The sequence below is a fragment of the Stenella coeruleoalba genome (assembly GCF_951394435.1).
Source record: "Stenella coeruleoalba genome assembly, chromosome: 7".
In the NCBI taxonomy this organism is placed as follows: Eukaryota; Metazoa; Chordata; class Mammalia; order Artiodactyla; family Delphinidae; genus Stenella; species Stenella coeruleoalba.
The window spans coordinates 42,244,757-42,271,178 of NC_137153.1; the positions used below are offsets into that span (position 1 = coordinate 42,244,757).

General features: G+C 56.2%; 2 protein-coding genes across 2 annotated transcripts in view; one reads left to right on the forward strand and one right to left on the reverse strand.

Moving 5' to 3' along the window:
* Window positions 1-1,635: 1,635 nt before the first annotated feature.
* Window positions 1,636-3,865, forward strand: ENHO (energy homeostasis associated). The gene is made up of 2 exons (XM_079926766.1): window positions 1,636-2,028; window positions 3,067-3,865. The coding sequence occupies exon 2, from the start codon at window positions 3,227-3,229 to the stop codon at window positions 3,455-3,457; it is 231 nt and encodes a 76-aa protein (XP_079782892.1). The 5' UTR covers window positions 1,636-2,028; window positions 3,067-3,226; the 3' UTR covers window positions 3,458-3,865.
* Window positions 3,866-3,932: 67 nt separating this feature from the next.
* DNAI1 (dynein axonemal intermediate chain 1) overlaps window positions 3,933-26,422 on the reverse strand; it is a gene marked incomplete at its 5' end in the record, with an annotated part of 60,256 nt that continues 37,766 nt past the window's right edge. Inside the window, 8 exon segments of the mRNA XM_079926957.1 lie at window positions 3,933-4,260; window positions 7,227-7,412; window positions 9,861-9,960; window positions 10,066-10,214; window positions 11,391-11,470; window positions 12,065-12,152; window positions 12,282-12,371; window positions 16,775-17,022. Of these exon segments, the coding sequence (XP_079783083.1) occupies window positions 4,162-4,260; window positions 7,227-7,412; window positions 9,861-9,960; window positions 10,066-10,214; window positions 11,391-11,470; window positions 12,065-12,152; window positions 12,282-12,371; window positions 16,775-17,022 (1,040 nt within the window). The 3' untranslated portion in view covers window positions 3,933-4,161.

Sequence of the window (26,422 nt, forward strand, 5' to 3'; positions counted from 1 at the left end):
TACTCTCAAATGCCTTCAATCCCTCCTTCCACCCAGCAGCCCAAATCATCCTTCTAATTTCTGGATATGATCACATTTACTCCTCTGTTCAAAATTTCTTCAGTGGCTCCCCACTGTCTTTAGGATAAAATCTGAACTCCAGCAGCTGGGTCACAAATTCACTCATATTACACTCAGATGTGCAATATTATTAGTCTTCTCTCTTTCCTAGAACTGATTTGATCTTGTTCACAATGCCCCCACCCTGCTGAGTAACAGGGGCAGGGGAAACTAAAATTAATCCACTCTGGTAAACTCAGGCAGGTCTAAAAATTTATTTTAGTCAGTCTCTAAGAAATTCAGTAGGTTTGGATGACTCAGTTTTTCAGGTTATTTTACCCTTCCCTTTCTCATTTTCAAGATAGCACTTGGTTTTATAGGGATCTCACTGGGGGAAGGGGCTCCTTACCCATGTGGTCCTTGGAGTTGTGTCACTTGGAATTTGCTGAGCTATGGTTGGTCTGGTATAAATAGTGAATTACAATCCTGAGAGGTAGCTGCTACTAAAACCATTTTACAGATAAAGAAGCTGAGGCTAAAAGAGGTTGAGTAAATTGCCCCAAGATCACAAAGTTAGTTAAGTGGCAGAACCAGTAATCAACACCACCCTGATTCTGCTTGGCACTTGGATCTGCGTCTAGAATTCCAGAGATAAGTTAACATCGGATTTGGGAGCACTGAGAGACTTCATGGTATAGCTTTAGAGCTGCGCTTATCCATGGGAGAATATGTCCAGTGGAATGAGAGAAGGGTCCATTCAGAACACTTAGGAATCACTTGCATATGAAGTAGGGTAGGAAGCCCTACCTGAGGGCTCCTGCCCAAGGTGACCTTTCTCTTAGGAGAGCTTCTAGGATGGAGGAGTCAGGAGCTTCTAGGATGGAGAGTCATGCCTGGTCCTATTCCAGCCAGGGCTGAGCCATCCCTCGGAATACCCCATTCCTCTCTGTCCTAGGCTCCCCCATAGCAGGGTAAAGTACAAACCCCCGACCAGTACTGGGTGGGAACTCAATAAATGTGTCAAAACAACTTATGTTGGCAGAGCTGCTCACACCTCCTGGGGCCAGGGAATGTGGAACCAACTACAGACCCTCTGAAGTGGGGATGCAGAGTCCACACCCAGGTGGGAGTGGACGTGCGGGAGTATAGGGGACTTCCAAGACCAGGAGGTTCGGTCTCCTCCCAGATGTATCCCAGTGCCTCCCTCCAGATGATGGGGACAGAGACCTCTCGCAGATATGGAAGGGTGGTCTCCTGGTAGAGGGGTACGGCGGCTCTGGCCTTTCTCAGATGTTGGGTGTGCAGATCTTCCGGGTGTTGAAAGTGCAAGAAATCCCCTCAAGTAGGTGGGCCCCGCCCCCTTCCCCCCAGTGGAGGGATCCACACTGAGTAGCCCCTTCATCCCTCTTCCCGCCCCCGCCCCGCCTGCACAAGGGGCGGGCCAGTCTTCACACCGGCGCACAACCAATGGCAAGGGAGCCTGGCACGGCCAGCCAATTAACTGGCGGCAGCTGCGAGGGATGGCTCCTCCTCCGACAGGCCGCCGGCCGCTGGCCTCCGAGAAGGCGGGGCTCTTTCCCTGTTTTTGCTGCCGGCCGAGCCTGGCCGAGCCCAGCCGGGAGACCAGTCGAGCCCAGCCGAACGTAGCCGAACGCAGCCGAGCCCAGCCGAGCCCCGCGCCCAAACGGCCGCCGCCGCCCGAGCGCCGCCGTGCGAGCAGGCGAGCGGCCTCGGCCGCGGAGGAGGCGCCGCTCCAGGGGGAGGAGGTCCCTGCTCGCCGCAGACCGCCCGCGGCAGAGGCCGCCCCGGTCGCGCCGCCGCGGGAGCGGCCGGCGGAGGCTGCGCTGCCGAGGGGGAGGGTCGGGGGGAGGGGAAGTCACCCCTGCCCGCCTCCCGCTGCTCCCCGCCCGCAGGCTCCCGAGCAGCAGTCGGCGCCCTGCATCCCGCTGCCCCGGACCCTCCCGCGGGCGCGCACCGGGCTCAACTCAGGTAAGAGGGGCCCTCCCACCACGGGCATGGGGGGCGTTGAAAACCAGAGACGGAGATGAAGAGACATAGACACACACGGAGACAGAGACACAGCCGGGGAGAAAGAGACACACACACAAAGACAGACACACACAAGAGACGCACAGAACTACAGAGACAGACCGCACGGAGAGGGGATAGAGACACGTCCACGGGGACAGACGGACACACAGCGGGGAAGAAAGAGAGACGGAGACACAAGAGACCCATACACACAGAGACAGGGAGAAAGAGACACACAGAGACTGATACAGAGATACACAAAGAAATAGACTGGGAGAGAAACGAGACACAAGAGAGACCCTTATAGACTCAGAGATGGGGACACAGAGAGAGACAGATATAAAGAGAGCTACAGAGAGACAGACAGGTACACACGGAGGTGGGTATACAGAGACGGAGGTGGGTATACAGAGGCAGAGGCACAGATCCAGGCAAGGGAACCAAGGGACAGAGTAAGGGCCAGACACACAGACACACGCACCTGACCTGGAGAGACAGTCTCACAGAGAGGTGCACCTAGGTACACAGTCTTAGATAACACAGACCCACACATGCCTGCCAGGCCTCCACAAAGTTCCCTCTGTGTGAGCTGGCGCCTCTGGAGGTCTCCTGGGCTGGCTGGCTGGAGTCCTGAGTCAGGGGAGGTGCCCAGGCCATGTCGAAGCTGGTCACAGTGCCCATCCTTCAAGGCCTTGGGCTTCCTCAATCCCACCCACTCACACAGTTCTTCTGAGGGCTGAATGTTCAGTGGGCAGGGCCACGCCATGCCCACTGGTCAAAAGGAGAATGAGTTATAGGCTGCCTAATGCAGCTTCCCCACAGTAGCCACACCCCCATCCAGGTGCCCAGAGCCAGGTGTTGGCTCTGCGGGGTACTGAGGCCTGCTGGGAGGCCAGAGGTGTGGGAGCGGGCTGTCTTCCCTACGCCTCTCCTCCTAGGCCTAACCCCACCCCTTCCTCCTCACCACCCTTTGCCTTTGCTCTGTACCCCCCACAGGCTGAGAACTGCAGGCGGACGTCTTCACTGTCCGGGAATCATTGAGTGTGTGGACAGGACAGCCTCCTTGGAAGGCCGGGTGTACCGGAGTTCCGCCTCGGCATGGGCCTTGCCATTGAGGCAGCTTCTCAGTCTGTGCTTGTCTGAGGTGCTGCCCGTCATGGGGGCAGCCATCTCCCAGGGGGCCCTCATCGCCATCATCTGCAACGGCCTCGTAGGCTTCTTGCTGCTGCTGCTCTGGGTCATTCTCTGCTGGGCCTGCCACTCCCGTTCTGCCAACATCGACTCCCTCTCCGAATCCAGTCCCAACTCCAGCCCTGGCCCCTGTCCCGAGAAGGCGCCCCCGCCCCAGAAGCTCAGCCATGAAGGCAGCTACCTGCTGCAGCCCTGAAGGCCCCTGGCCTAGCCCGGAGTCTGGGACTTAAGTCCACCCCACTTGGAACCTGGAATCGGGATCCCAGGGTCCAGCCAGCCTGGGGTCCAGAACTCAGAGTCCAGCCTGTCTGGAGTTGGACCCAGCAGCCCAGAGTCTGGTCGGCCTGGCTCCAAGAGGGGCTCTGCTGGCCCTCGGTAGACAGGCCTGGGGTGGGGGATTCATGAGTTGGTGCTAGGGCCAGGGCCATCTGGACTTTGCTCCATCCCAGTGGTCGGGGCTGGGTCCACCGCCCCCTAGGCCAAGCGCCTCCAGGCCCTCGAGGTTGGGGAATCAATCCATGGCAATAATGGGAGGGTGTCCAGGCTGGGCCCCTTCTCTGGTCCTCCTACTGTTTGCTGGATAATAAATGAAACTATGGCTCTACCCTGAGATTTTCTCCTCTTCCTGGGGGCCTTGCTGTAGCAAAATGAAAGGTTGTGGGTGGGCTTCCAGACGCAAGTTTATTTGCACAGAGAAGGAGGGGGTAATGGTGGTTGAGGGCCAAGTCCTGGGGTGAAGTGCTGGGACCAGGGCTGGAGCAGGGTGCTAAGGGCAGGTGCTGGGACCTGATCAGGGGTGTGGTCACACACATACTGGGTGCTAAGCCTGGGCTGGGGTACCAGGGTCAGGTGCTACAAGTACGGGGTTCAAGACATGGGCCAGGCCCTGGGGCCAGGCCCTCAGGTCTTGGGTTTTACTTCCCTCACCAGGTTCAGCAGTTTGTCCAGTTTTGCGATCTCCACAGCTGGACCCTTCTGCACTTCCTGGCCCTTCTTTTCCTGGTGAGAAGGGAAGTACACATGGGGGAGGAATGGTGAGGGATGGGCCACCTCTCTCTACTTCCCAGCACCACCTCCTGTGCCCAGCTTAGGCAGCTGTGCCACGCCTCTCTCCTGCCCAATTAGATTCCGGACCCCTGCCTGCCGCCCCCAACCCCTGCAAGGATCCTTCCCCATCCCAGGTTGGGTGGCAGGGGCCCAGCTGAGGCCTGCAAGAGACATCCAGCTGTGTTTCTGATCCTCCGATCAACGTAGGATCCTTATGCTGGGAGGAGTGGGGGAAGCCAGGAAGAGCTGTAGCCCAGGGCCTCTACCTGTTGGGAGCATCCTTCCCACAGGAAGGTCCCTGGCTGAGTCCTAACGCGGAGCTAAGAGGTGTGTGTTTGTGGAGGGAAAAGAGTGTGGACAAAGCCACAGGTGCCCTCACCTAGTACTGTTACCTAGCACTTTCAGGTCAGGTTGGGAGTGGGGTACCGTTTGGGGCCAGGCCCGCTGTGTCAGACATACCCAGGGTGGGGGCAGGTGTCAGGAGACCCAGGAGGGCTGATGGGATATCCCGTGTGATTCCAGATGTCCTTGGCTGGGACTGTCCCTCAGAAGGGCGGGTCCTGAATTTATGACCCCTCACCCCTGCCTACAGGCCACTCTAATCCTTTAGCTGGTAAGCTGGGCCCTGAGAAGAAGAGAGCTGGGACACTGGGGTATGTGTCACTCAGGCCCTGAGAGCTCCCTGGCAGACCAGCACCAGTGCCATCCTCCCTTCTGTCCAGGCGGTGGGGTGTGGGCTAGGCTGGGGCAGCTGCCATTTCCTGCCTTCCCTTTGTGCCCGGGCCCCCACCCTCTCAGCCACCTGTGCCCACTGCTCACTGGCACCTGCCCCAGCCTTGCCTGCTGAGGGCCCAGCGTGGATCTGGCCCGGGCTGCGAGGTGGGAGGAGAATGCAGGGCCAGCAGGCCCCTTCCTGGCCCCATCTTGCCTGCTGCCACCCTGTGGAACTCAGATTTCCTCCTGGTGTGACCCCTGCGCCTGTTCCCAAATCTGTCTCCCCCTCCCCGTGCGGCCCAGTGCCTTTGCCACTCCCCGGCTCACCTGTGCATTCCTGAGGCAGAGGACAAAGATGTCTTTTTCTCTCTCACCCCCCTCTCCCTCCCAAGTTAACCTCACGTTCTCTTGCCCTCACCTCACCTCCTGGGAGTCAGGAGATCTGGCTTTTAGTTCCAGCTTTGTCATTAACTCCCTATATGACTTTGGGCAAGTTCTGCCCAAACTGTTTCTATCTATACTGCAGTTGGGGAAAGTAGGCCTTGACCTTTGACAAGTTGGGCTCTGACACCAATCCTGGGAAGCTCCTTGGGCTGGGAAGTCGGGCCTCTGTGGCCAAGCCCTCTTGGGAAGATCAGGGAGACTGCAGCCTGCAGAGAGGGGCGGTAGGGATGCCCAGAGGACTTCCTTTGGCCCGAATCACTTGGCTGCTGGTAGAGTCAGGTGGCGATTTCACAGGAACTGCCAATCCACCCAAGAACTAGCCCCCAGCTATCACCTGCCCAGGTCCTCTGATTCCCAGGTACCCGTGTCCTCAGGTCCTCAGAGATATAGATGCTGAGCATTGCTCTGAGAGGAGCTGGGACTGTGGGAGATCCTTCCATCCCTGGGTCAAAGTGGGCAGGGCAGGCCCCCACCCAGATCTACTGCCTTCAAGGTGTGATGGTCATACCCCAGCCCCAAGGGGTCACCACCATCCCTCCCACAGGGCTGTCCAGCTCTCCTAGCTCAAGCCTGGGTTTCTCTCCTCACTAAATTAAGAGCAGATTTTATCTGTTCCACAAATTATACTGCCTTCTTCCCCCTCCTTGAGGCCAGCTAGCTGGGCTTAGCAGAGTTTTAGACCACACCCAACCCCCCCCCCCCACCCCCCATCCTATCCCATCCCATCCCACCCCCAGCCCACCACAGCCTCTGGGCCACAGCTGCAGGCACTCAGCAGCCTTCTGAGTATTTATAGCCAAGTTCACCCCTTCCCCCAGCTGGCTACAATTACAGGCCGGGCCAAACTCCCAGCCCTTGCCTCCCTGGCCCTGGTGGGGAATAGGCCAGGCTGGCGCGAGAGGGTTAGTGCGGTGGCCCCTGCCTTGGTAGGCAGCAGTTGAAAGAGACAGGCCCCTGCTCTTGCCTCAAACTGCAAGTAAATGCCTCAAACTGCAACCAGGGGGTACAGTCATCAGGGCAACATGGCCCAGCTCCGGCCCAGCTCTGATGCTGGCCCAGAACCTGGCAGGAAGCAAATTCCATTTTCTCTCCTAGCGCCCAAATGGACAGGACTGGGCTCTAGGTTTTTGGACACTGGATTTTTAAGTTGGACCTCTGGGCGCTGGATTCTAAGGCCTGGGTTCTTAAGTCTGAATTGGGACTCTGAGAGCTAGACTTCGAGGTCATGGCTCTGGGCTTGGTGGCCTGTATTCAGGGCCCTTGGGCTCTGGGCAGGGCCTCCGGACCATTAGAGATTCCAGAAAGGAACCAGAGCTCAAAAGGAGGACTGCCTAGCTGCTGACCTAGTTACCCTCCTCATGGCTCATTTCCTACTTCCCGTGTGGACCCGGAGCTCCCAGTTCAGAAGCCCTGTGCGAGCCCAGCCAATGAAGCAGAAACTAAGCCTCACGCCCCTACCTGCATGACACCAAACAAGCCAATGATGCCCGTGTGCTTCCCCCAGGCTTCGGGTCCTCATAGTCACCTGCTTACCTGATGTCTCCACCTGGGGGCCCCACAGGTAACTCAGATTCAGCATGTCAGAACTGATCTGTCTCCTGCTTCCCCTGTGCTCCTCACTTGGGCAATGACACCACCCTTACCCTGGGCCCCCAAAGCCAGAAACCTGGGGGCCACCCCCTGGCTCCTCCCCTTTCTCTCAACCCCCTGCCATCCTGGAGACTTTCTCTCACGGCAGCCCAAACTCCCCAAAACCGTACCTTCGGCATCTTGCGCAAATTGGGTGAGAGCTTGAGGCAGGTGACGTGCCCACGATCATCGCCCACAATGATGACGGGGTGGATGGGGTTGAACTGCACGTGGGTGAGCTTGTTCTTCTTTCGGGCCACCACAGGCTGGTTGCATATGGCCTCGTACTTGTTGATGGACAAGTCAAACACGTGGGTCTGTGAAGAGGTGGGTGTCAGCACACTCGGGGAAATGAGACCCCTGTCGCCCACCTCAGAGTAACTGCCCCTGAACTTTCTGGGGAAAGTCGACAGACGCCTAGGCAGTGTGAGAGGCAATTTGTGTCTCTGTTTTTCCTGTGGTTGAGGGAATGGGGATAAAACGTTCAGGAAAAAATTTAAGTCTATGCAGAATTAACAGTAAGAGCAGCTACCATTTATGGAGCACTTACTATGTACTAGACTCTGGGCAAGCGTGTCACATGGTTGCATCATCGAATTATAATCCTCACAGCCACTCTATAAGGTAGGTTCTGTTATTATCCCCATTTTATAAATGACGAGAAAGAGGCTCTTAAGGCTAACTTGCCAGTAAGTGGCAGAGCCAGGTTTTCTACCAACTAATATATGTCAGGTGTTCAGACAGTGCATGTCATAAAGGTGCTCAACAGGGACTTCCCTGGTGGCACAGGGGATAAGACTCCGCACTCCCGATGCCGGGGGCCCAGGTTTGATCCCTGGCCAGGGAACCAGATCCTACATGCATGCCACAACGAAGAGTTCGCATGCCACAAATAAGGAGCTGGCGAGCTGCAACTAAGGAGCCCGCCTGCCACAACTAAGACCGGGTGCAACCAAATAAATAAATATAAAATAAAATAAAACTGTTTAAAAAAAAAACGGTGCTCAATAAATGTTTGATCTTATTTTTACCGCATCCTAAGTCTGAACCATTAGCAACTCTTGCCTAGATGACTGTGGCAGCATCCTAACTGGTCTTCCTGCTTCAGCTCTTGCCTTTCTATCATCCATCCTTCATGCAGCAGCCATACTTACCTTTAAAAAATCTAAAATCCTCCGATAGTCTCCCTGGGCACGCTACATAAAATCCAGATGTGCTTACTCTAGATTCTGCACTGTCTGCTCTCATCTCAGGCTCTCACCCCTTTGCCTACTAGACCCCAGCCACCCTACCTGCCTGTTTCTTAAACCCTTCCAGCTAATTCTCCCCTCAGGGCATTTGCACTAGCTGTTCCTCTGTCTGGAATGCATCCCCGCATCTTCACCTGGCTGGCTCTTTCTTGCGACTCAGCTCTCAGCTTGAATGTCTCCTCTTTAAAGAAGATTTCCCTGACCACTCTATCTAAGAGACCACCGAGTCCTTTTCTTTTACATCACTCTCTCTCGTTTTAAAGATATAACAGTGTTATGAAGATAGAACTCACATACTATAAAATTTACCCATTTAAAGTATACAATTCCTCTTTTTTAGTATATTCACAGTATGTAACCATCACCACAACCAATTTTAGGACATTTTCATCACCCCCAAAAGAACGCTTATACCTATTACCAGTCATTCCCCGTTTTCTCCCAACTCCTCTAGCCCTAGGTAACCACACATCTACTTTGTCCCTATAGATTTGCCTATTCTAGACCTATATAAATGGAAGCATACAATGTTTGGTCTTTTGTGACTGGCTTCTTAACCTAAGCATTTTTCAAGGTTCATTCATGATATAGCATGCATCAGTACTTCATTCCTTGTTATTACTGAATAATACTCCTTGTGGATATAGCACCTATTGTTTACCCATTCATCAGTTGACAGACATTTGGGTTGTTTCTACTTTTTGGCTGTTATGAATAATGCTGCTACAAACATGGGTGTACATACATCATCCTCTTTTAATCTCTGCCTAGCACTTAACTCTATTGGGGGTTTTGTTGTTGTTCCTTTTGTCTCTTTCCCTTCACTGGAACGTAAGTTCTGTGACAGCAGGAACCTGAATCACCAGGCCCTGGCCTGGAGCTGGGAACCACAGCTGACCCTTGGTTACGCATTTGTTCAGCAAATAGATGACTGACTCGAGGGTGATGCGTTAATCACTATATTCTTTTCTGGTAGGTGCTTCTCAGTGTATATCAAAGTCCAAAAGGAAAATGTACTGCAGAAGAATTTTCTCACAAACTGTTTCTGAACTTTCACCAACTCTCATTGCGGCATAGAGCCCCTTCCATCTCCCCTTCTCAGACTCAGCTTGCACACTCCCAGGGATGGGGACCTTGTTGGCTTTCAGACACTATTTCCGTCACAGATCAACTCTGGCTCAGAAGTTTTTCCTTACATCAGGTTGGCACCTGCCACCCTGCAGCTCCCTCCCCAGGGCCCTCAGAGAGGATAACTGCTCCTCATGGCACCTTAACCCCCAGAGTGCTCTCTCCTTCAAGGTGAACAGCCCCACTCTCTCCTCCAGGCCTCATGGGATGAATGATCCTTCTTTTGACAGGGCCCTGGGTGGCCTGGCCCTTGAGGACACACAGTCCTTATGTTCTGCCTTCCCCCACCTGACCTGGGCATGGCGTGGGCTCTCCAGGAGGGAGACCTTGAGACAGCTCATCCTACCTTCAGTAGGGGGTCAGCTGGGTCAGGAAGGGGGCACTCACCTTCCCATTGGTGGTGACTGCTGCAAACACAGTGGAAGAGTATGGGGCCCAGGCCACGTCGCCCACGGCTGAATTTAGGTCATAGATGAACATCGGGGTCCTGCAGTGGGGAGGGGTGGAAAGCTCAGGGCACAGAGGGCTTACGGTGCCAGAGCCCCGCCGGCCCCAGCCCAGGGTGGTGCCTGAGGGAGGGCAGGCCCCTCACTTGATGGTGTGGTCCCAGATCTTCACGGTCCAGTCGGAGCTGCAGGACATGAAGACCTTGGTGTGGTAGGGGTTCCAGGACACAGCATCCACTGCCATGCTGTGGGCGTCATAGGTGCTGAGGAACTGGCTGGAGTAGGATTTGGAGCACTGGGGTGAGGGCGGGGAAGCGGGGTTCAGGAGTGAGAGAGGCCAGCAGCCACCACTTCCCTGGGGGCCCTAAAGGGTCAGGCCCTGAGATTCCTCTTCTGTCCTCGCCCCACATCACTGTCACAGCTGAGCTGGGACCAAGCTCTCGGCTGCATTTCTCACCCTCAAAGCAACCAGAGAGAAAGGAGGGGCTTAAGGGGCTGGGCAGGGGAGTCTTCCTGGAGGGTGAGGGAAGTCTGCCCAGAGGATTCCAGGTCTGGCAGAAAAGGCCTTCCCTCCCTGAACCCAGGCAGAGCAGGTGTAAGGGGCCCTGGGGGAGGTGTGGTGTCTCGCCTGTGTCCAGACCAAGGCCTGTGGACGGGCAGACAGAGCTCTGGATCCACCTGCACGGACAGAAGCCTTGCAGCAGTGATAAACATCCCACCTTGCCCAGGTGAGAGCAGGTACAGAGCCTGGAGCAAGTCCCAATCTCACAATTTCTCATTCGGTTTCTTGCCCTGACCAGCAGGCCCCTCACACCCTCCCTCCAGGAGACTGAGTGGCCAACTAGCCTCTTCCTCTCTCCCGCACGGCCACTGGGAAGGGGGTGGGGGTGGGGACCTCTTTTACATTCAGACCAGCTCTGCCTGGGCCTCAGGGGCTCCCGGAGGCGGCCTGTAATTAACATTCTGAGTCTCAGAGCCTAAGAAAAGCTTGCGGCGGAGCTATTTCTGGGTGGATGAAGGTTCAGAAGGATGTTCACCTACTAACACTGAGACTTGGCAGAAACTGGCCCTGAAGTTCCATCCCACTGCCGGCTGGGATGAACCCGGTATTCAGAGATAAATTTTCTTGTTCCCTGGCCTTGGAAGCTCAGCTCAAGTTCAGATCTCCTCCAGGAAGTCTCCCCAGAATGTTCCAAGCCCCCCAACCTCCACTCCCAGGAAGGGAGCAGGACCCAGAGGGAAGGATGCTGGGCTGGGCCAAAGTCACCCTCTAGATTCTCCATCCCCTTTCCTGCACTCGGCCACTCTTCCCGCCACCCAAGCAGGTCAAGAAATGCATTCTCTTCCCGAAAGAAGCCTTCCAGAACTGATGAGCCCTAAGATCTGTCCGAATAGGCTCTGTTGAGAAGGATAAGCTCCCAGGTCTAGGAGGCCCTGTAAGGAGCTGGCATTGAGGGCAGTGCTGCCTCACCTTGTAGATTTTCCCCTCCTCTGTGCCCACTAGGAACAGGTAGTCGATCTCTTTGTGGAAGTCAAAGGCAGTGCCACAGCCTTGGGAGAAGAGGGAACAGTTTTAGGCCAGTTCTGGGAGGGAGGCTCCCAGCACCTCCTCTACCCAGGATGGCCTGAGCCCAGGTGCTTGTGAGGGACGGCTGGGGCCAGCCAGGCAAACAGAAACTGGGTCTCTGGCCTGCAGCTTGTCCCGGGCAGTTGGGACTCTGCAAACGGGCCAGGGCTTCTGCAGACAGGAATGGGGCCTGGATAAACAAGGCAGGGATTGAGTTAAACAGGGTCAGGGTCAGGGTCAGGGTAAACAGGGACAGGGTCTGCAAACAGGGATATGGTCTGTGCAAACAGGGTTCTAGTCTGCATAAACAGGGGAGGAATTGAGTAAACAGGGAGAGGATCTGGGCAAACAGGGACCTGATCTGCATAAACAGGGCTGGATCTGCATAACAGCACCCAATCTGCATAAACAGGGAGGGTCTGCAAATGGCCAAGGGCTGGGTGCACTGGGCCAGGCTTTCTCATTACCTCCGGTCAGGCACAAGTGGAGGCACGGTGCGGCAGAAAGAGGGAGGACCAGACACCTCATGGGCTGGGGGGACGTGGCCAGGCGTGGATGTGAGGGGCTGGGGCTCTTACCCACTGTGTGTATCTGCAAGCCCTCGAGACCCTCGGTCGTGCTGTCCTCCACCTTCAGCTTGATGACATCTGTGTGAACCAGCTCGCTCTGCAGTCACACAGGGAGGGGGAAGCACATGGGTGGGGCTGGACCGGCAAGGTTGGGGGTCCCTCTGTCATTCATCTCCCCCCACTCCCTCTCTCCACCCCGGCATGACCCTTTCTGGGAAACAGGCACCTTCACGAGCGTCCAAGACACGATCCTGCCATCAGATGATACAGAGAAGAAGTTAAGGTTGTGGTCCATGTCATCCTTCTGCCACTTGACCTGAAACATCCCAAACTGTGAGCTCTAGGGTGTTGGGTTAGGGCCCCTCAAGAACCCGTCTGAGGTCCAGAAGCCAGTTCTGGGAGCCCATATCTCAGAATCCCCTGATTTCCCCGCCCTCCCTCCTTCCACTCATTTCTCTCTCCCTGAGCATCCTGAGGCAGCAGGCCAGTCGGGGCACTGCCCAGTGTCCGGGCTCAGCACTGGAGGTGCCCGGTTCCTCCCTGGGTTGAGTTTTAGGAGCCCAGTTGTAAGAAGGCAGTGGCTCTGGGTTTGACCTCCTTACAGAGCCTGGGAAGGACAGAGCCCATCAACCAGCTTCCTCATTTACAAAACAGGAGCCATGATAGCACGGGCTTGTTGTAAGGAATAAATGAAACAATGAGTGTGAAGCCCTTAGGCCAGAACATTGCAAATATGAAGTGTTCAATAAATATTATTAGCTGACATCCTCAGTATTACCATCATGCTAGGAATCAGGGTGGCAAGGCTCTCGGGAGGCTTTTTCCTGCTTCCTTGGGCAGTGGGGAGGAACAGCCTCCCTCCACCACCCTCCCCATCCAGGCTTGGCCTTCTCTAGGCGGCTCTCTTCTGTTCCCAACTTCACTTCACCACTAGCCCCTGCTTCCAGAATCTTGCTCCCAGATCTCAGATGTGAGCTGCATTTCTCCATCTGCAAATTGGGGTTAATAATCCTGCCCCACCCATCTTCTCTGGGCTGGAAGCAAACATATGCGAAAGTGTTTGGGAGACAGAGCTGTCGTCTTATGAAGATGACACGCTTGAGGCTCAAGTTTCTGTTGCCAGATGTGGAGGCCTGGCCAAGCCACGTCCGGGAGAGCTGGGGCAGGGCTGGGTGCCCAGATCTTCCCACCCTCCAGTTCCCTCCAGGCCTCCTGTGCTGGGGCCACTGTCCCTTCCCCCTGTCACAAGCAGAGGCCCAGTGAGGGAGGACAGGAACCCAGGGCTGCTGCCTGTAACCACAGTTGCCACCTGGCCCTTGAGGGGTGTGTGTAGCGGGGAGGGGATTGCTCTTCTGGGGCCACGCCCCAGGCCTGACTGGTCAGAGCTGCAGGAGGGCAGACCCAGTCCCGCCTGGGTCTGTCTGGGGAGGCTGCTCTTTTGTGCGTTCACTGGGGGGCCTAGAACACCACAGAGCTTGTGAGGCACAAGTCAGAGCAGCCCTGATGCTGAGACCGTTTCCTCTTCTGTGTAAAGGCAGTCCCTTTAAAGGGGGGAGGGGACAGGGGGTGTCAAAGGCCAGGCTGTAAGAGGCGCGAGGGAGCTGCCAAGGGAAGTGTTTAATGAGCGGCGCCAGCGTGCACGGAAACTGTATTTCACACCCCACTTAGCAGCCTGATGCCCAGCTGGGGGGTGGTGTGTGTGTGTATATGCAATGAGCCATGTACGTGTGTGTGTGCGTGTGTGTGTGCAAGTCACACACGTGCTCCTGGGGTCCAGGTGGGAGGGTAGGAATAAAGAGGGCCAAGAGGGGGCAGGTGGAAGTGGGGTTAAGACAATACATGAATGCCCAGGAAGCAGGTGGTAGGGAGGAGACGGAGGCCTGTTTCACCAATTCCTTCTCTTTTGCCTTATCTGATTAGGGCAGGCATGTTTGACCCCAGGGGTCTGCTCATATCCTTCCTGCCCCCTTCCCTTCCCCCGTGTAGCACAGAATATACACACACACACACACACACCCTGCAGAGTGTCGTGGTTGAGGCTTCACAGCGGGGCCTGAACAGGGCTGCACTCTCCTTCGGACAGACGGTTCTCTCCCTGGCTCCAAAACCTTCCATGGCTCCCCGCTGCCAACGGAACAAAGTCCGTCTGCCCCCAGCCTGGCATCTGAGATCTAAAACAACCTATCTCGTTCCTCCCAAGACACAGTCCCGTTGAGAAGGACTTAGACTCTGATGTCTCTGACGCCTCATTCGTCAGCCTGGCTCTTCTTCAAGCTCCAGGATATACAGTCAACTGCCGGTAGGACATCTCCTCCTCTGGCTTCTTATATTAACTTCCGGCCAGAAATCCACGGATTTCCTACTGGGTCCCCCAAGCCGGAGTCCCAGGCACCGTCACCAATTTTTCCTTTTCCCCATATCCAATCAGTCGTTTCCTGTTCATGATTTGACTGCCTCGACAGCTCTCAACCCTACCTCCTCATTTTTATCTCCACTGCCCCTGTTGTAGCTCAGGCTTCAAGATCTCTCATGCCGTGGCCAGAGGACATCTCCGAGACACTACCTGACTGTGGGACTTCTCTGCCCCAAACCCTCTGATGGTTGGGCACTCTCGTCTTATTCATACATCGGGCTTCTGTACTGACACTTCATGTGAGACCACTAACATGCAAAGTCCAAGCTTCCTACTTGCTAGAGAAGCACACTCACGACTGAGCTCAGGAGTCCCTGACGCTGAGCTCCACGCGGTGTGTTGTGGCCCAGCAGGCCCCTCTGCTTGCCCGTGTCTTTCCGGTGCACGCGTGACCCCTTTGTACCCTTCTTCATCTAACGAATACTCCCTCATTCTTCACGATTCAGCTTAGGTGTTCCTTCCTTTAGGAAGACCTCCCTGGCCCTCTGGCCCCTGGTCCCTATCCCAGACAATCTGGACAATCCTCAGCGCCCCCATGAGCCCTCCTTAGCACACGCCGTATCCTGCTCAGCTGTGGCTGCCGTATCCAGACACCAAGCCCTGAGCATCCTCAGCTCCCAGAGGAGAGAACAGGCAGGAGTTGATGAATGAATGGATGAATGAGGAGGCAGGGAGGGAATGAGAGCGAAAGAAGAGAACAGGAAGTCATTAAAGGAGTGAGAGGCAGGCCCCTCCCATGTCGCAAGCCCTGATTCCAGCCAAGAACTCTGAGTCTTCGGTTTTGCAAAGGCAGCAGCCCTGTTTTCCTGACAGGATGGTGGGAGAACAGAAGGCCACCCCGTCCAGTGTCCCTGGCACCCGCCCAGTGAAGGGGAACCTGTGTCTCCTGCACACCCTACTTCTCTCTCCAACCTGCGACTTGATTCAGAGAACAGAGCAGAGTGGGAGTAGGGTAGTTGGCCTTGGCCCCTCGCCCTCTCCTGGGCTTGAGGAGGATAGTCAGGCCACCCGGAGATGCTCCGTGCTTGGCCCTGGGCTGTCTGCCCGTGCTGGGAAAGCCGGGCCGGGGCTGGTGCTGGTTCTGTTTGATCAAGGCGAGTCTTTTCTCCTCGCCCTGGGCTTTAAAGTCTCTGCAGACACCCTCCCCGTGTCTGGAGACTTCTGCGGGCCTGGACGCGATGAATGGGGAGGTGGGCTTTTCAGAGGAGAGAACTCCTGAGGCTGCAAGTCGGGCTCCTGCTTTGGTCGAGAACTGTGGGGAGGGTGTTTAGGGGGAGGGGGTGCCCCAGCTCTGGGTAAAGGATGAAGCTGAGAGGCCACCATATCCCCTGTGCCTGAACAGCCCTCCCTCTGCTCAGGCCTGTCTGGGAGCTGAGAGCCAGTGCCTGGGGTGCCCACATGACTCAGGAAGCTCAGGGCCAGACAGGCAGGGGTGCAGAGCCCGCCTGCAGACCCTGTCGGGGCAAGGGGGAGAGGAAGGTGAGAAGACAGATCCCAGCACTGCCTGAGGAGCCCAGAGGCCTTGGGCAACTTGAGGCAGAAATCTATGCTTAGACTCTCCCAGGCCTGCCCATGGGGTGAGGGTACACAGCCTCAGAAGGAGGGGGACCTTTGGAACACAGTGAGGAAGGGCCTGCAAAGCCAGAGCTAAGAGACTCTGAGAATGAAACTGTGAAATCCACTCCCAGCGCAATAAGATGGGAGACGCAGAGTCAGGGTGAAATCTAGCCCCAGTGACTAGGTAATGGGCCCATTCTATGCCTGACTGGAGAAGATGGGTGTTACACAGAAGCCTCAGGGACAGACATCACCTACCAGGCCTTACAGCCCCACCAAGAAGGCAGAGAACAGGCAGTGCCTACCGCTATCTGGGAGTTCCCCAAATCTAGCCCAGATGGCAGAAGAGAGCCCCTGTGGGGAGCTGAGGAAGATCATAGACCCTTGGAGCCCTTGACACACTCAGCAGAGGCCCATCAGGCCCTGGGGGCTTCCCACCACGGGCTCTGAGTCACTGACCACTACTTCTAAGAGATCCGAGATCCTTAGCAGACAGATGGGCCCTGCTTGATGGGAGCTCTGAGGCAGCGGACCCCAGCTCTTACCACAAACCGTCTTGCCTCCTGATGCCTCGCCTGTGCCCTTCTCTGCCCCTTCTCACACCCAGCTCCTTGGACTCTAAGCTAGTAGCTGTCATCCCCATGCCCTTGCCTGTGGCCCTCTCCTCCCCAAGGCCGCTCGTCCGGTGGCTCCCAGGCCCACACGCTACTCAGTCCCACCCACTTCTCCCACCCTGGTCCAAGGCTGACCTGCCACACGGGGTCTGTGTGCTTGCCAGACTTGGCTGAGCTGCGAAAGGAGGGCTGGGAGTAGGGCTTCTTGAGGTTGTAAATGGCCACGTTGCCGTCGTAGTGGCCCACCACCACTAGGTGGGGGTGGTCCACGTGCACGTCCAGGCACAGGATGCCGCTCTCGCTGCTGAAGGTGTATTCGGGGAAGCTGGGGTTCTTCATGCTATAGAAGAGCAGCATGCCCCGGCTCTGCTTCCTGAAGTCATCTGGCCCAGGGAAGAGGGCGGCGGTGATTGGACAGTCCCTGCTGGGGAAGCCCCGGCCCCTCCCTCACAGGGTGGACAAGCCCTGCCCAGTCCTGCCTCTGACAGAGAGCGTGGGAGACCTCTCGGGGCTTCATCTTCTCTGTCCGTGAGACAGAATCACGCGACTTGACCCACCCCCTTCTCAGGGTTCACGAGAGGATCCAACAGATAAGGTGACCAGGCATATCTGAGGGACGGACATTCTCTTTAGTCTCCCTGGGGTACAGGAAAGGGGGGGGCTGCAGGCTCAAAGAGTTGTTAAGTGAAGAATGTGGGTGGGCTTGGGAAGGAGCAGTATCCTCAGAGAGGGTCCAGATGCCCAACCCATCTCCTGCCCTTAGGTGCTGGGATAATGGCCATGTACCCCTCGTCCCCAGCCAGCGACAGGGGTTCAGTCTGGACTAACACGGAATTGCCTGTAGGAGTCCCACACTAGCCACCTGTGGGCATCTTCCCAGACCCTCTGGTCCCACAGTCCCCAGCTGCAGCCTGAGCCCTAGCTCTAAGCATGCTCCCAGATTCGAAAGGTCCCAGGCCAGCCAGTCAGGCTTCCATAGGCCACAGTGCTATCCCTCTGGCCTGGGCGCAGCCTTCGGTGATCAACAGTGGACCGCTCAGCAGACGTCCTCCTCCCGGCCCGCCCCATGGCAAGGGAACGCCTCCCACACTCCTTCATGCTCCGCGCACTTGGCGCCCATCCTGATAATGCAGTCACTGGATGGAATACAGTCCCAGCCGTCCATTCCCGCCCTCCCGCCACCAGCCCAGGACCCTTCCCAAGCTCAGAAGAGCCAGAGCTGGAGAGGTGGAAGTCTAGAGCAGCCCCGTCTTGGGGGCCCTATGCTAAGGCAGCCTTTTAGCTCTGCCGGCCCCCCAGGGCTATCTCCTCTGCCCCTGGCCACTGCAGGCCTGGGCCCTCCTCCCAGAGTGGCCAGTCCTGAGGTGAGGAGCCCATGGGCGGGAAGGATAGGTAAGCAGCCCCAACTTGGTGAGTTTTTTTTGTGTGTGTGTGGTACGCGGGCCTCTCACTGTTGTGGCCTCTCCTGTTGCGGAGCACAGGCTCCGGATGCGCAGGCTCAGCGGCCATGGCTCACGGGCGCAGCCGCTCCGCGGCATGTGGGATCTTCCCGGACCGGGACACGAACCTGTGTCCCCTGCATCGGCGGGCGGACTCTCAATCACTGCGCCACCAGGGAAGCCCTTGGTGAGTTTTGCTGAGTCATTCTCTCTGTCTTGTGTCTAAGACTGCCCCTTTCTTGAGGGAGCAGGTGACTGGGCTGGGCTCAGGGACAGTCTGGGCTGGGCTCCCTGGGCTCTGGGTGTGAGCCCAGCTATGACCAGGTCCCAGCTATCCTCACCCTGGGCACTCTGCAAGCACAGCGGATGCTTCCTGGGAGCCAGGGTTAGGGAGCAGGGAGCAGCCAGGAGCCAGGCTGGCCTTAGGTGGGCAGAGCTGGAAGCTGAGGCCAGCCGGCCTGCCCACCAGCGCAGCTGTCTGTGGGGGAGCCCACCTTCCCTTGCCGTGGCTAACTGTCACCAGCTCTGGGACTCCTGTCAGGAACCCCTCCCCTGATCAACTGCACGGGAGTCTTCCTGTGCAAGGAGGGGGCTGCCCCTGGAGTGGAAGGTACAAGGGTCCAGCCTGAGCCACGGGGAGGGCATGCAGTGGTTCAGGAAGGAAAATGCTTCTGCTCTGGGGAAAGTGAGGAAAGCCAGGTTGGGTCACCCTGTGCCCGGCACTATCTCAAAGACTGGCCTTGAGGTGGGAGATGGAAGCTGGCAGTACCTCACCGTGTAGGGCTCCAGGCTAGGCCCCAAGGGCTGACTCTTGAATTCAGGGAGAGATCTGCAGTTGGCTGAGGGGAGTGTCTTTCCCACCCAGACCACGAAGGGCTTGAACCGGGCAGTGTGACAGTCACTTGCCGTTCCTTTAATTCATGACCCAAATCCTGAGCACCTGATCTGGGCCTCCCCCTGGGCTGAGCCTGGCAGGGACAGACACACCCCACTGGAGACGTGGGCTTGCCCTCAGCAGCCCCTAGTGTGGTGACAGGGAGCCAGACCCCGTGGCTGAATGGGCAAGCCCTTGCTGGGTAATCAAAGTATTAAATGCCAGGCCAGAGGTGAGCTGTAGATGCCCTTGACATCCAATCTGGCCTTGATGCTGGGCAAGACTGACAGAATGGGAGTGGGCGGGCCAGAGGGCGAATGAAAGGCAGGGTGGCGGGATGAGTGACGCTCAGGCTGAGTTCTCAGATGCTCTCCTTATGGCACCAAGGGGCAAAGGCAGGCATGACCTCACACTCGCTCTCACTGTGCCACGGTATCTGGCCCCTTGAGGGACAGCAGTGATGACTTTCTCTAGACACGCTTCCAGCACTGTGTGCCCCTGCACTCACACACAGCCTTCATGACCAGTGGAACCAGGAAAGGAGGGTTGGAAACCCTAGGTCGGCTTAGTAACTCTGCAGTGAGGACATCTCTGACCCACTCACAGAACCACTGGGACTAGACACTGAACTATGGCCCCTGGATTTTATAGTTGGGTAAACTGAGGCCAGAGGGGAGAATGGTGTCCCCTAGTGCGTTAGACCCATTGCTTGGTGTTTGCCACACCCAATAGCCTGTTTATCGCTGCAGTTACTCTGCTCAGGGTAGTGGCACTAATCTGATCTTTACATGGAGGTGGAGAAAGGAGGAGAAGGGGGCACCAGACCTGTTGGGGTGGTGGGGCGACTGGCACAGCCAGTCCTTCCAGAATCTTGGACTAGAGAATGAGTAAGGGCCAGGGCAGTCAGGCATGACGAGAGAAAACTTCTGGCAGAGAGAAGCGTGGATTTCACGAGGCAGGGACACAGAGAGCAACCAGCCACACTAAGGCCTGAGGTCCCGCCTGCGTTCCCAGGCCACGTGCATCCTGGCAATAAGCCTCCTGTTCTTAACCTGGCCCTAGGGGTCTCTGCTATTTGCAACCAAACAAGCCCTCCCGACATAAAGATCACAGCTTCTCGGGACTTCCCTGGTGGCGCAGTGGTTAAGAATCTGCCTGCCAATGCAGGGGACACAGGTTCGATCCCTGGTCCGGGAAGATCCCACATGCCGGGGAGCAACTGAGCCCGTGCGCCACAACTACTGAACTACTGAGCCCACATGCTGCAACTACTGAAGCCCGTGCACCTAGAGGCTGTGCTCTGCAACAAGAGAGGCCACCGCAATGAGAAGCCCACGCACCGCAACGAAGACCCAATGCAGCCAAAAAAAAAAAAAAAAAGATCACAGCTTCTAATCATGGCTAGACCATGTGTTTCCTGAATTCCAGTTCAAGGCTTTGTCTGCCAAACCTCACCAGGAAAGCAGAGAAAAATTCCCATTCGGCTGGGGCTTCCTCTCCACTCTGTCTTATTCTATGATCTTCTCATGCCCATCTCCAGCCCCCTATGAGACCTCACTGTTCCACTCTCTAAGTGTGCCCAGCGTGACATCACTGCCCTAACCTGCAACGGTGCCAGCATGATAGCATCATCTTGTCTTCTAGAAGTCCTAAAATGACATCACTACTCAGACCACCAATGGTCTCCACGTGATATCGTTGCTCAGGCTACCAGCAGTCCTAGTGACATCATCGCCCAGCCTGCCATCATTCCCAGTACGATGCCGCCAGCCAGGTCACCAGCAGTCCCAGTAAGACATTGGCATCAAGGTCACCTACAGCGCCTCAGTTCCCAGTGAGAGATAGAATCCTATCAGGCTCAAGGCTCACAGAGCCTTGGGCCCTGGGCCCTGGGGTACTTTGTCCTGAATCCCACAGACTACCTGGCTCCCCACAGCAGGACCGGAGGGCCCAGTGACACAGATGGGAGGCCCCCAACTCCACACTCCATTACATAAAGAGGCAGGAGCCCTGAAGTCTGGGGCCAATGAAGGAATTCCAGGTTATTCTAGGCCATAGGATTTCAGAGAGTATGTGTGGCTGGGTGAAAGGGAAAGAGGAATAGAGGAAGGGAAAGGGAGAGAAAGACAGAGGGAGGGCGGAGGGGAGGTGGGGAGGAGAAACCACGTGGTGTGTGACTCCAAGACAGGGGGAGAGGGCCGCTGGCCTGGCCTTAGCTCCACTTTGCACTTTTGCCCTTCTCCAGGAAGCCTTCTAGACCGTTCAGCCTCTCCTCTGTGAGTGCCCACCCTCCCCCCAGGAACTCCTCTACCTGTACCGCATTATTACAGGTGGCTGTGAGCAGGTGTTTTCCTTAGCCTGCCACCAAAGGATGGAGTGAGGGAGCATGCCCTGGCGTGGCCCAGCAGGCTTACTCTGTCCAGTGAGAGAGTTGCCTCCTGCTAACCCTGCTCTGCTGGATAATCTCTAAGGCCTCCCTGACTCTGACCTTCAATGATCCACGAGATTTGGGGGAGGAGAATCAACTCCCTAATAGAGCCTGATCTGGTGCTTCTCAGAAAGCCATGGTCTCAGGGGACGGGTGGCTTAATTCCACCATAGACCAAAGCTCTCACTGCCCTCAGCTCCCTCTGCCAGGGCCCTAGCAGAGTAGTGCCCAGTGAGTAGCATGGATGGATGCCTTCTTGGACTGGCAATCACAGCTCTACCCCTGCCCTACAAGGAAGAGCTCTAGATCACTCTGGAGAGTTCTGGCTGTCAGGAGAAGCCTGGGCTTCTGCTCAGGATTCGGGGATGGCAAGGCAGACAGAGGGCATGTTGGGGCATCTGGCTAAAGCCAGGTCCGTGGTCAGAGGGAAGTAGATGCCAAGCTGCAGAGACAACGATACCAAGACAGTGTCGGTCAGCAGGCCTCCTCCTCTCTTCCTGTGGCTCCCAAACGAACCCAGCCCAGAACTGACTCTAAGGCAGCAGCTGTTTAATGACTCCCTTTTTAAGGCATGAAAAAGGCGCTCGGAGGGGGCTGTGGTAGGCGTAATAATGCCCCCCAAATGTCCATGTCCTAATCTCCGGAGCCCATAAATACGTTACTTTGCACAGAAAAAGGGATTTTGTAGATGTGATTAAATTAAAGACCTTGAGGTGGGGAGATTATCCTGGATTATCCGGGTGGACCCAGTGTAATCACAGGAGTCCTTATAAGGGAAGGAAAGAGGCAGGAGAGTCAGAGAAGGAGGTGTGACAACAGAAGCAGATATCGCAATGATGCAATTGCTAGCTGGAAGGAGGCCACAAGCCATGAAATATGGGCAGCCTCCAAACTGGGAAAGGCAGGGAAGTGGATGGTCCTGCTGACACCTGATTTTTGCTCAGCAAAACGCAGTTTAGATGTCTGACCTCCAGAACTGTAAGATAATAAATTTGTGTTGTTTTAAGCCATCATGTTCACAGTAATTTGTTACTTCAGCAGTAGGAAACTAATACAGTAGGCTTTCAGGGAAGGTTGACCCAAACTCTACTTTTAGGAATCAGAGGGAGAGGCCACTCAGGATGGCTGTTCTCTTGCTCTCTGCGCATCCCCTGATCAACCAGTCCCTGCTTCACCTACACCTTACTCCCATGACCATCTAATTCTCTTAATCATAGGACTTAATCAGTAACTACCTACGTGCTTGCCCCCTGCCCCAGCTGCTGGTTTCCCTGGCGACTGATGAGCCAACCTGTTGCCAATTCCCCCTATAAATGGTAGCCTCCTCCCCCAGCAGCAAGGATTGTGGCCATGTCCTGTGTGCAGTCTGCCATACACGGTGTGGGTGTTGCTCCAGGACGTTTTGCTTCTGACTTGTAAGATTCCCTATCCAATAAGTTGCGGGTGTCCCTGTCACTTTCTCTGGGCTCCTTCTTTGGTCTCACAGCTGGGCGGTTACCAGGCTTGCAGGCCTGTGATGGTACCTTTTTCTGCGGTGGTTTGGAAGCAATCCCTCTAGAAGTCAGGGGGATAGAGGCAATGATCCCCAGCTCTTCTGATGATAAGAATGAAACCCTCCCTCAGTTTCCCACAGCCCAGCCCTGCCACCTTGGACTCCAGGAACAGATATGCCCCTTGGGTTAGGATTTTCAGTCTCCAAAGGCAGGGGACTGGCCCAAGGCTGCCCCCAAGAAAGTACATCAGTGCTTGAGTGTTCCAAACCTCCAGTGTGGCCCACAGACGGTGGTGCCAGGCTGGATCCAGCCTTCCAGGTAGCTGGGCTTTTCCAAGAGCCCTCACCTGATTAGAAGTCATATTTAAACAGTGTGGGAAATAAGAGCACAGCCTTGGAGACAGAATACATCAAGCGGGACATTTAATTTGATTTAGGGAAAATGAGGCAAACATTTGAGAACCTAAATAACTAACCAGTAATTAAACTAACAATGGGAATGCCCTTGCACTACAACCCAGTGAGCACAGTGGCCTTTATGGACTGTATTTACAAAGAGACCTGACAACATAATTAGTCCTGTAAATTTTACACAGCCTGCAGCTGAGGAGTGATGGATTTTGTGTGTGGAGGATGAACAGGGAGAAATGAGGTGGATGAATTTCCATTTTCAGTAAATGAAATTAACACTGCTTAATTAGTGAAGCTGACAAATAAATGATCAGGAAAGATTTAAATCCCTACAAGTGCATCCCTGGCCTGGGCAGGCTGACGGACCGGCCAGGAGGTGGTGGGGCAGAGTGGGAATGGGTTTAGCGCTGGGACTCAAGGCCTGACTCTGGCCCCTTTTGAGGGTGCTGTTTCTCAGAGGCTGGGCTGAGGGACAGCTGGCTCTTCTGACTTTCTAAGATGTGTCCTGCTGGGAGGCTTCCTCCCTGTCTCCTGTGTGATAGCCAGTCAGGACCACACAGTGTCTAGGATGTGTTCCACCATCCCTGCCCAGCAGATCACGAGGAGTCCCCATTTCCCTGCCGTGAACTGCCTAATGGGCTGGAAAGCACCCCTTCAGTGCAGCAGGTGCACTGATAAAATTGCATCCCAGCTTTGCCCCGTGGGCCAGCTCTTCCTAGACTACCTCCTTTGCCTTCCAGTGTTCCTCTATCTGCTTTCACCTGCTGACAGCCTTTCTTCACTCTGCTGAGACATGGAGCCTGGCCCTAGAGGGCACCCCAGTCTCTGCCCTATATGCAGCCTGACATGTCCACCATCTGGTACCCAGCAGCCACGAGGGGAGACGGGTGTGATCGCTTCTGTGCAGTTGCAGGTAGTTGCCCGGGCTCTTTTCCTCACCAGCTTGCTCCTGGCCTGGCTCCAGATGACCACCCTTGGCCCCAGTCCTTCCTAGGGTGCATGCCTACCCCTGCCCAAGTCTTACTTGGCTGGGTCAGAGAATCCACATCTGGGAATTCCAGGCAAAAGGAGCCCTGGGCTGAGCTCATCAGGGTCAAACCCAACAACAAACCCAAATTCTCACTTTAGAGTCTGGCCACAGGAGGCCGAGTCTGATCCTGGGAGGTTGGCTGCTGGGAATTTCCAAAGACAGTGTGATGGATGCTGGTGAGCCAGCTGCCCCTCACAGTGACCCCGTCCAGTAACTAGGGTACCTTTTGCCTGCCTCAGCTTTGCCCCTCTTTCTTCCAGGGAGGCACCTGGGCACTTGAGAGCATGGGACTCCCAGGGGTGACCTCAGGAGTGAATGCAGGGGCCCCTCTGCGTTCCAGCCCAGCCTGGCTCTGCTCAGGCCTCTGCAGATTGATGCTGACATGTACAAGGCTCTGGAGAATAGATGCCCGTTGGAAAACTGGTCAACAGCTCCCATACCAGTGACAGCAAATACCACCGCCGCCGCCGCTGCCGGGCCCAGCTCTCTAAGAGAAGAGGTAGGGGCCTTGTCTGATACCCCTCTGTCCCTATAGCCCCCGCTCTCTGCTCAGGGCCCCGGAGGGTCCTGCAGGAAAGCTAGGAGACAGAACGCCAGACAAGTCAGCAATGGTTGTCCTTTATGTGAGAGTGGTTCCTATAGCTCATGGGGCATATTTGCTGCTTTTCTTCCACGCATGTCTCATGACGGCCCTGGGACAAAGGGCCCGCAGGTGTCAGCCTCTCCAGGTCACCAGTGAAAACACCAAGGCTGACAGCAGCTTCTGGCCCGAGGTCACACCACTGGGAAGTGACCCTCCAGCCAGAAGGTCTGCAGCTGATAGCAGTGCCATCCAGGGACGTGGATGTGGCCAACAAAGGACAAAGAGACCCTTCCCGGGTGTGTGCCTGCCCAAAGGAGGCCTCTGGGCCTGTTGGGCTTGGGGCCATCGATTCCTGTGGGGTGGGTTACTCTTCTCCACCGCTCCTCGCTAAGGCTGCCCCATGGACAACCTCTATATGACCCCAACCAGCTGACGCCCCTCCTGGCCCTCGGCAAGAGGAGGATAGGGCTAGAGCTGAAGCAGTTTCTCCTCCCACCTGCTGGGGAGCAGCCCACATCCCTACCTCAGTCCTGGGCAGAGAGCCTGGGCTGATCAGCCTCAGAGATGGGTCCACACCCACTCCTGGGCGGGCCTGCTCAGCCCCCTGCCCTGTTCCGGCCCAGTAGCTGCAGCAGAGGGGGAGGAATGTGCTAGTTCCCTGCCAGAGGGGGTGGGCACTTCCCTCTTGGCAGTAGCCCATCCTCAGGAGTGGGAACACAAAGCGGGCATTTAGGGCATCCTCAAAGGCGGCCCAGACCACGAGACTGGGCGCAGCTCCAAGGGCTTCTCCCTGAGAGGAATGACAAACACCCACTCCTCCTGGCCCTCCCCTCCCTCCCCGACACTGGTCAAAGAATGGGCTGGGCCGACAGGCGGTCTGAGGGGCAGAGACCAGGAGCTTGTACGCCTGCCAGCCAGCAGCAGCTTAGAGAATGGGAAGGTCTCTCTGTCCGCAGAAGCTAATCCTCCTAGCCAGAGAACATGTTGTTCGCCTAGGGAGCTGCGGCTAGCGCGAAGTATGGGGCCCTCTCCCGTTAGGAAGAGGGAACGCCCAGGCCAGTGCAGAGGCAGGGGCTTCTGCAGGGACCAAGGAACACGAGGGGAAAGCAAAGTGCCACACGGTTTCCACAGTGTTGCCTCCTGCTGTGGGGTGATGGAAACTGGCGGGGACGGGAGCATCCCGGAAGGCGGTGGTCTCCCAGGGTTCGGGGCCAGTGATGAACATCAAGTGCTTGCCCCCCTTCCCCACCCCGCCTGCTCCAGGGCCTGCTCAGGAAACTCTCCTCCTTCAGGCCTCACCACCAAATCCCTCCCCAGGTCTGGTCCAGTCTACCTTCTCATCCTTCTCAAATCCACTTCTCCATCTCCACTCCACGCTGGTGGTTCAGATCCTGCCATCTCTCCTTGGGATGCCTCCCCAGTCTCCTAGCTGGTCTCCAGCCTCCAGTCTCACGCCTGCAAATCCCCCCTGCAGTGGTTGTGTCCCAGCCCTTGTCAAATTCCTTCAGTGTTTTCCCCTCCGGAGA

Excerpts from the sequence above, each read along its gene's own strand:
- ENHO (XM_079926766.1), top strand. The coding sequence starts at position 3,227 with ATGGGGGCAGCCATCTCCCAGGGGGCCCTCATCGCCATCATCTGCAAC.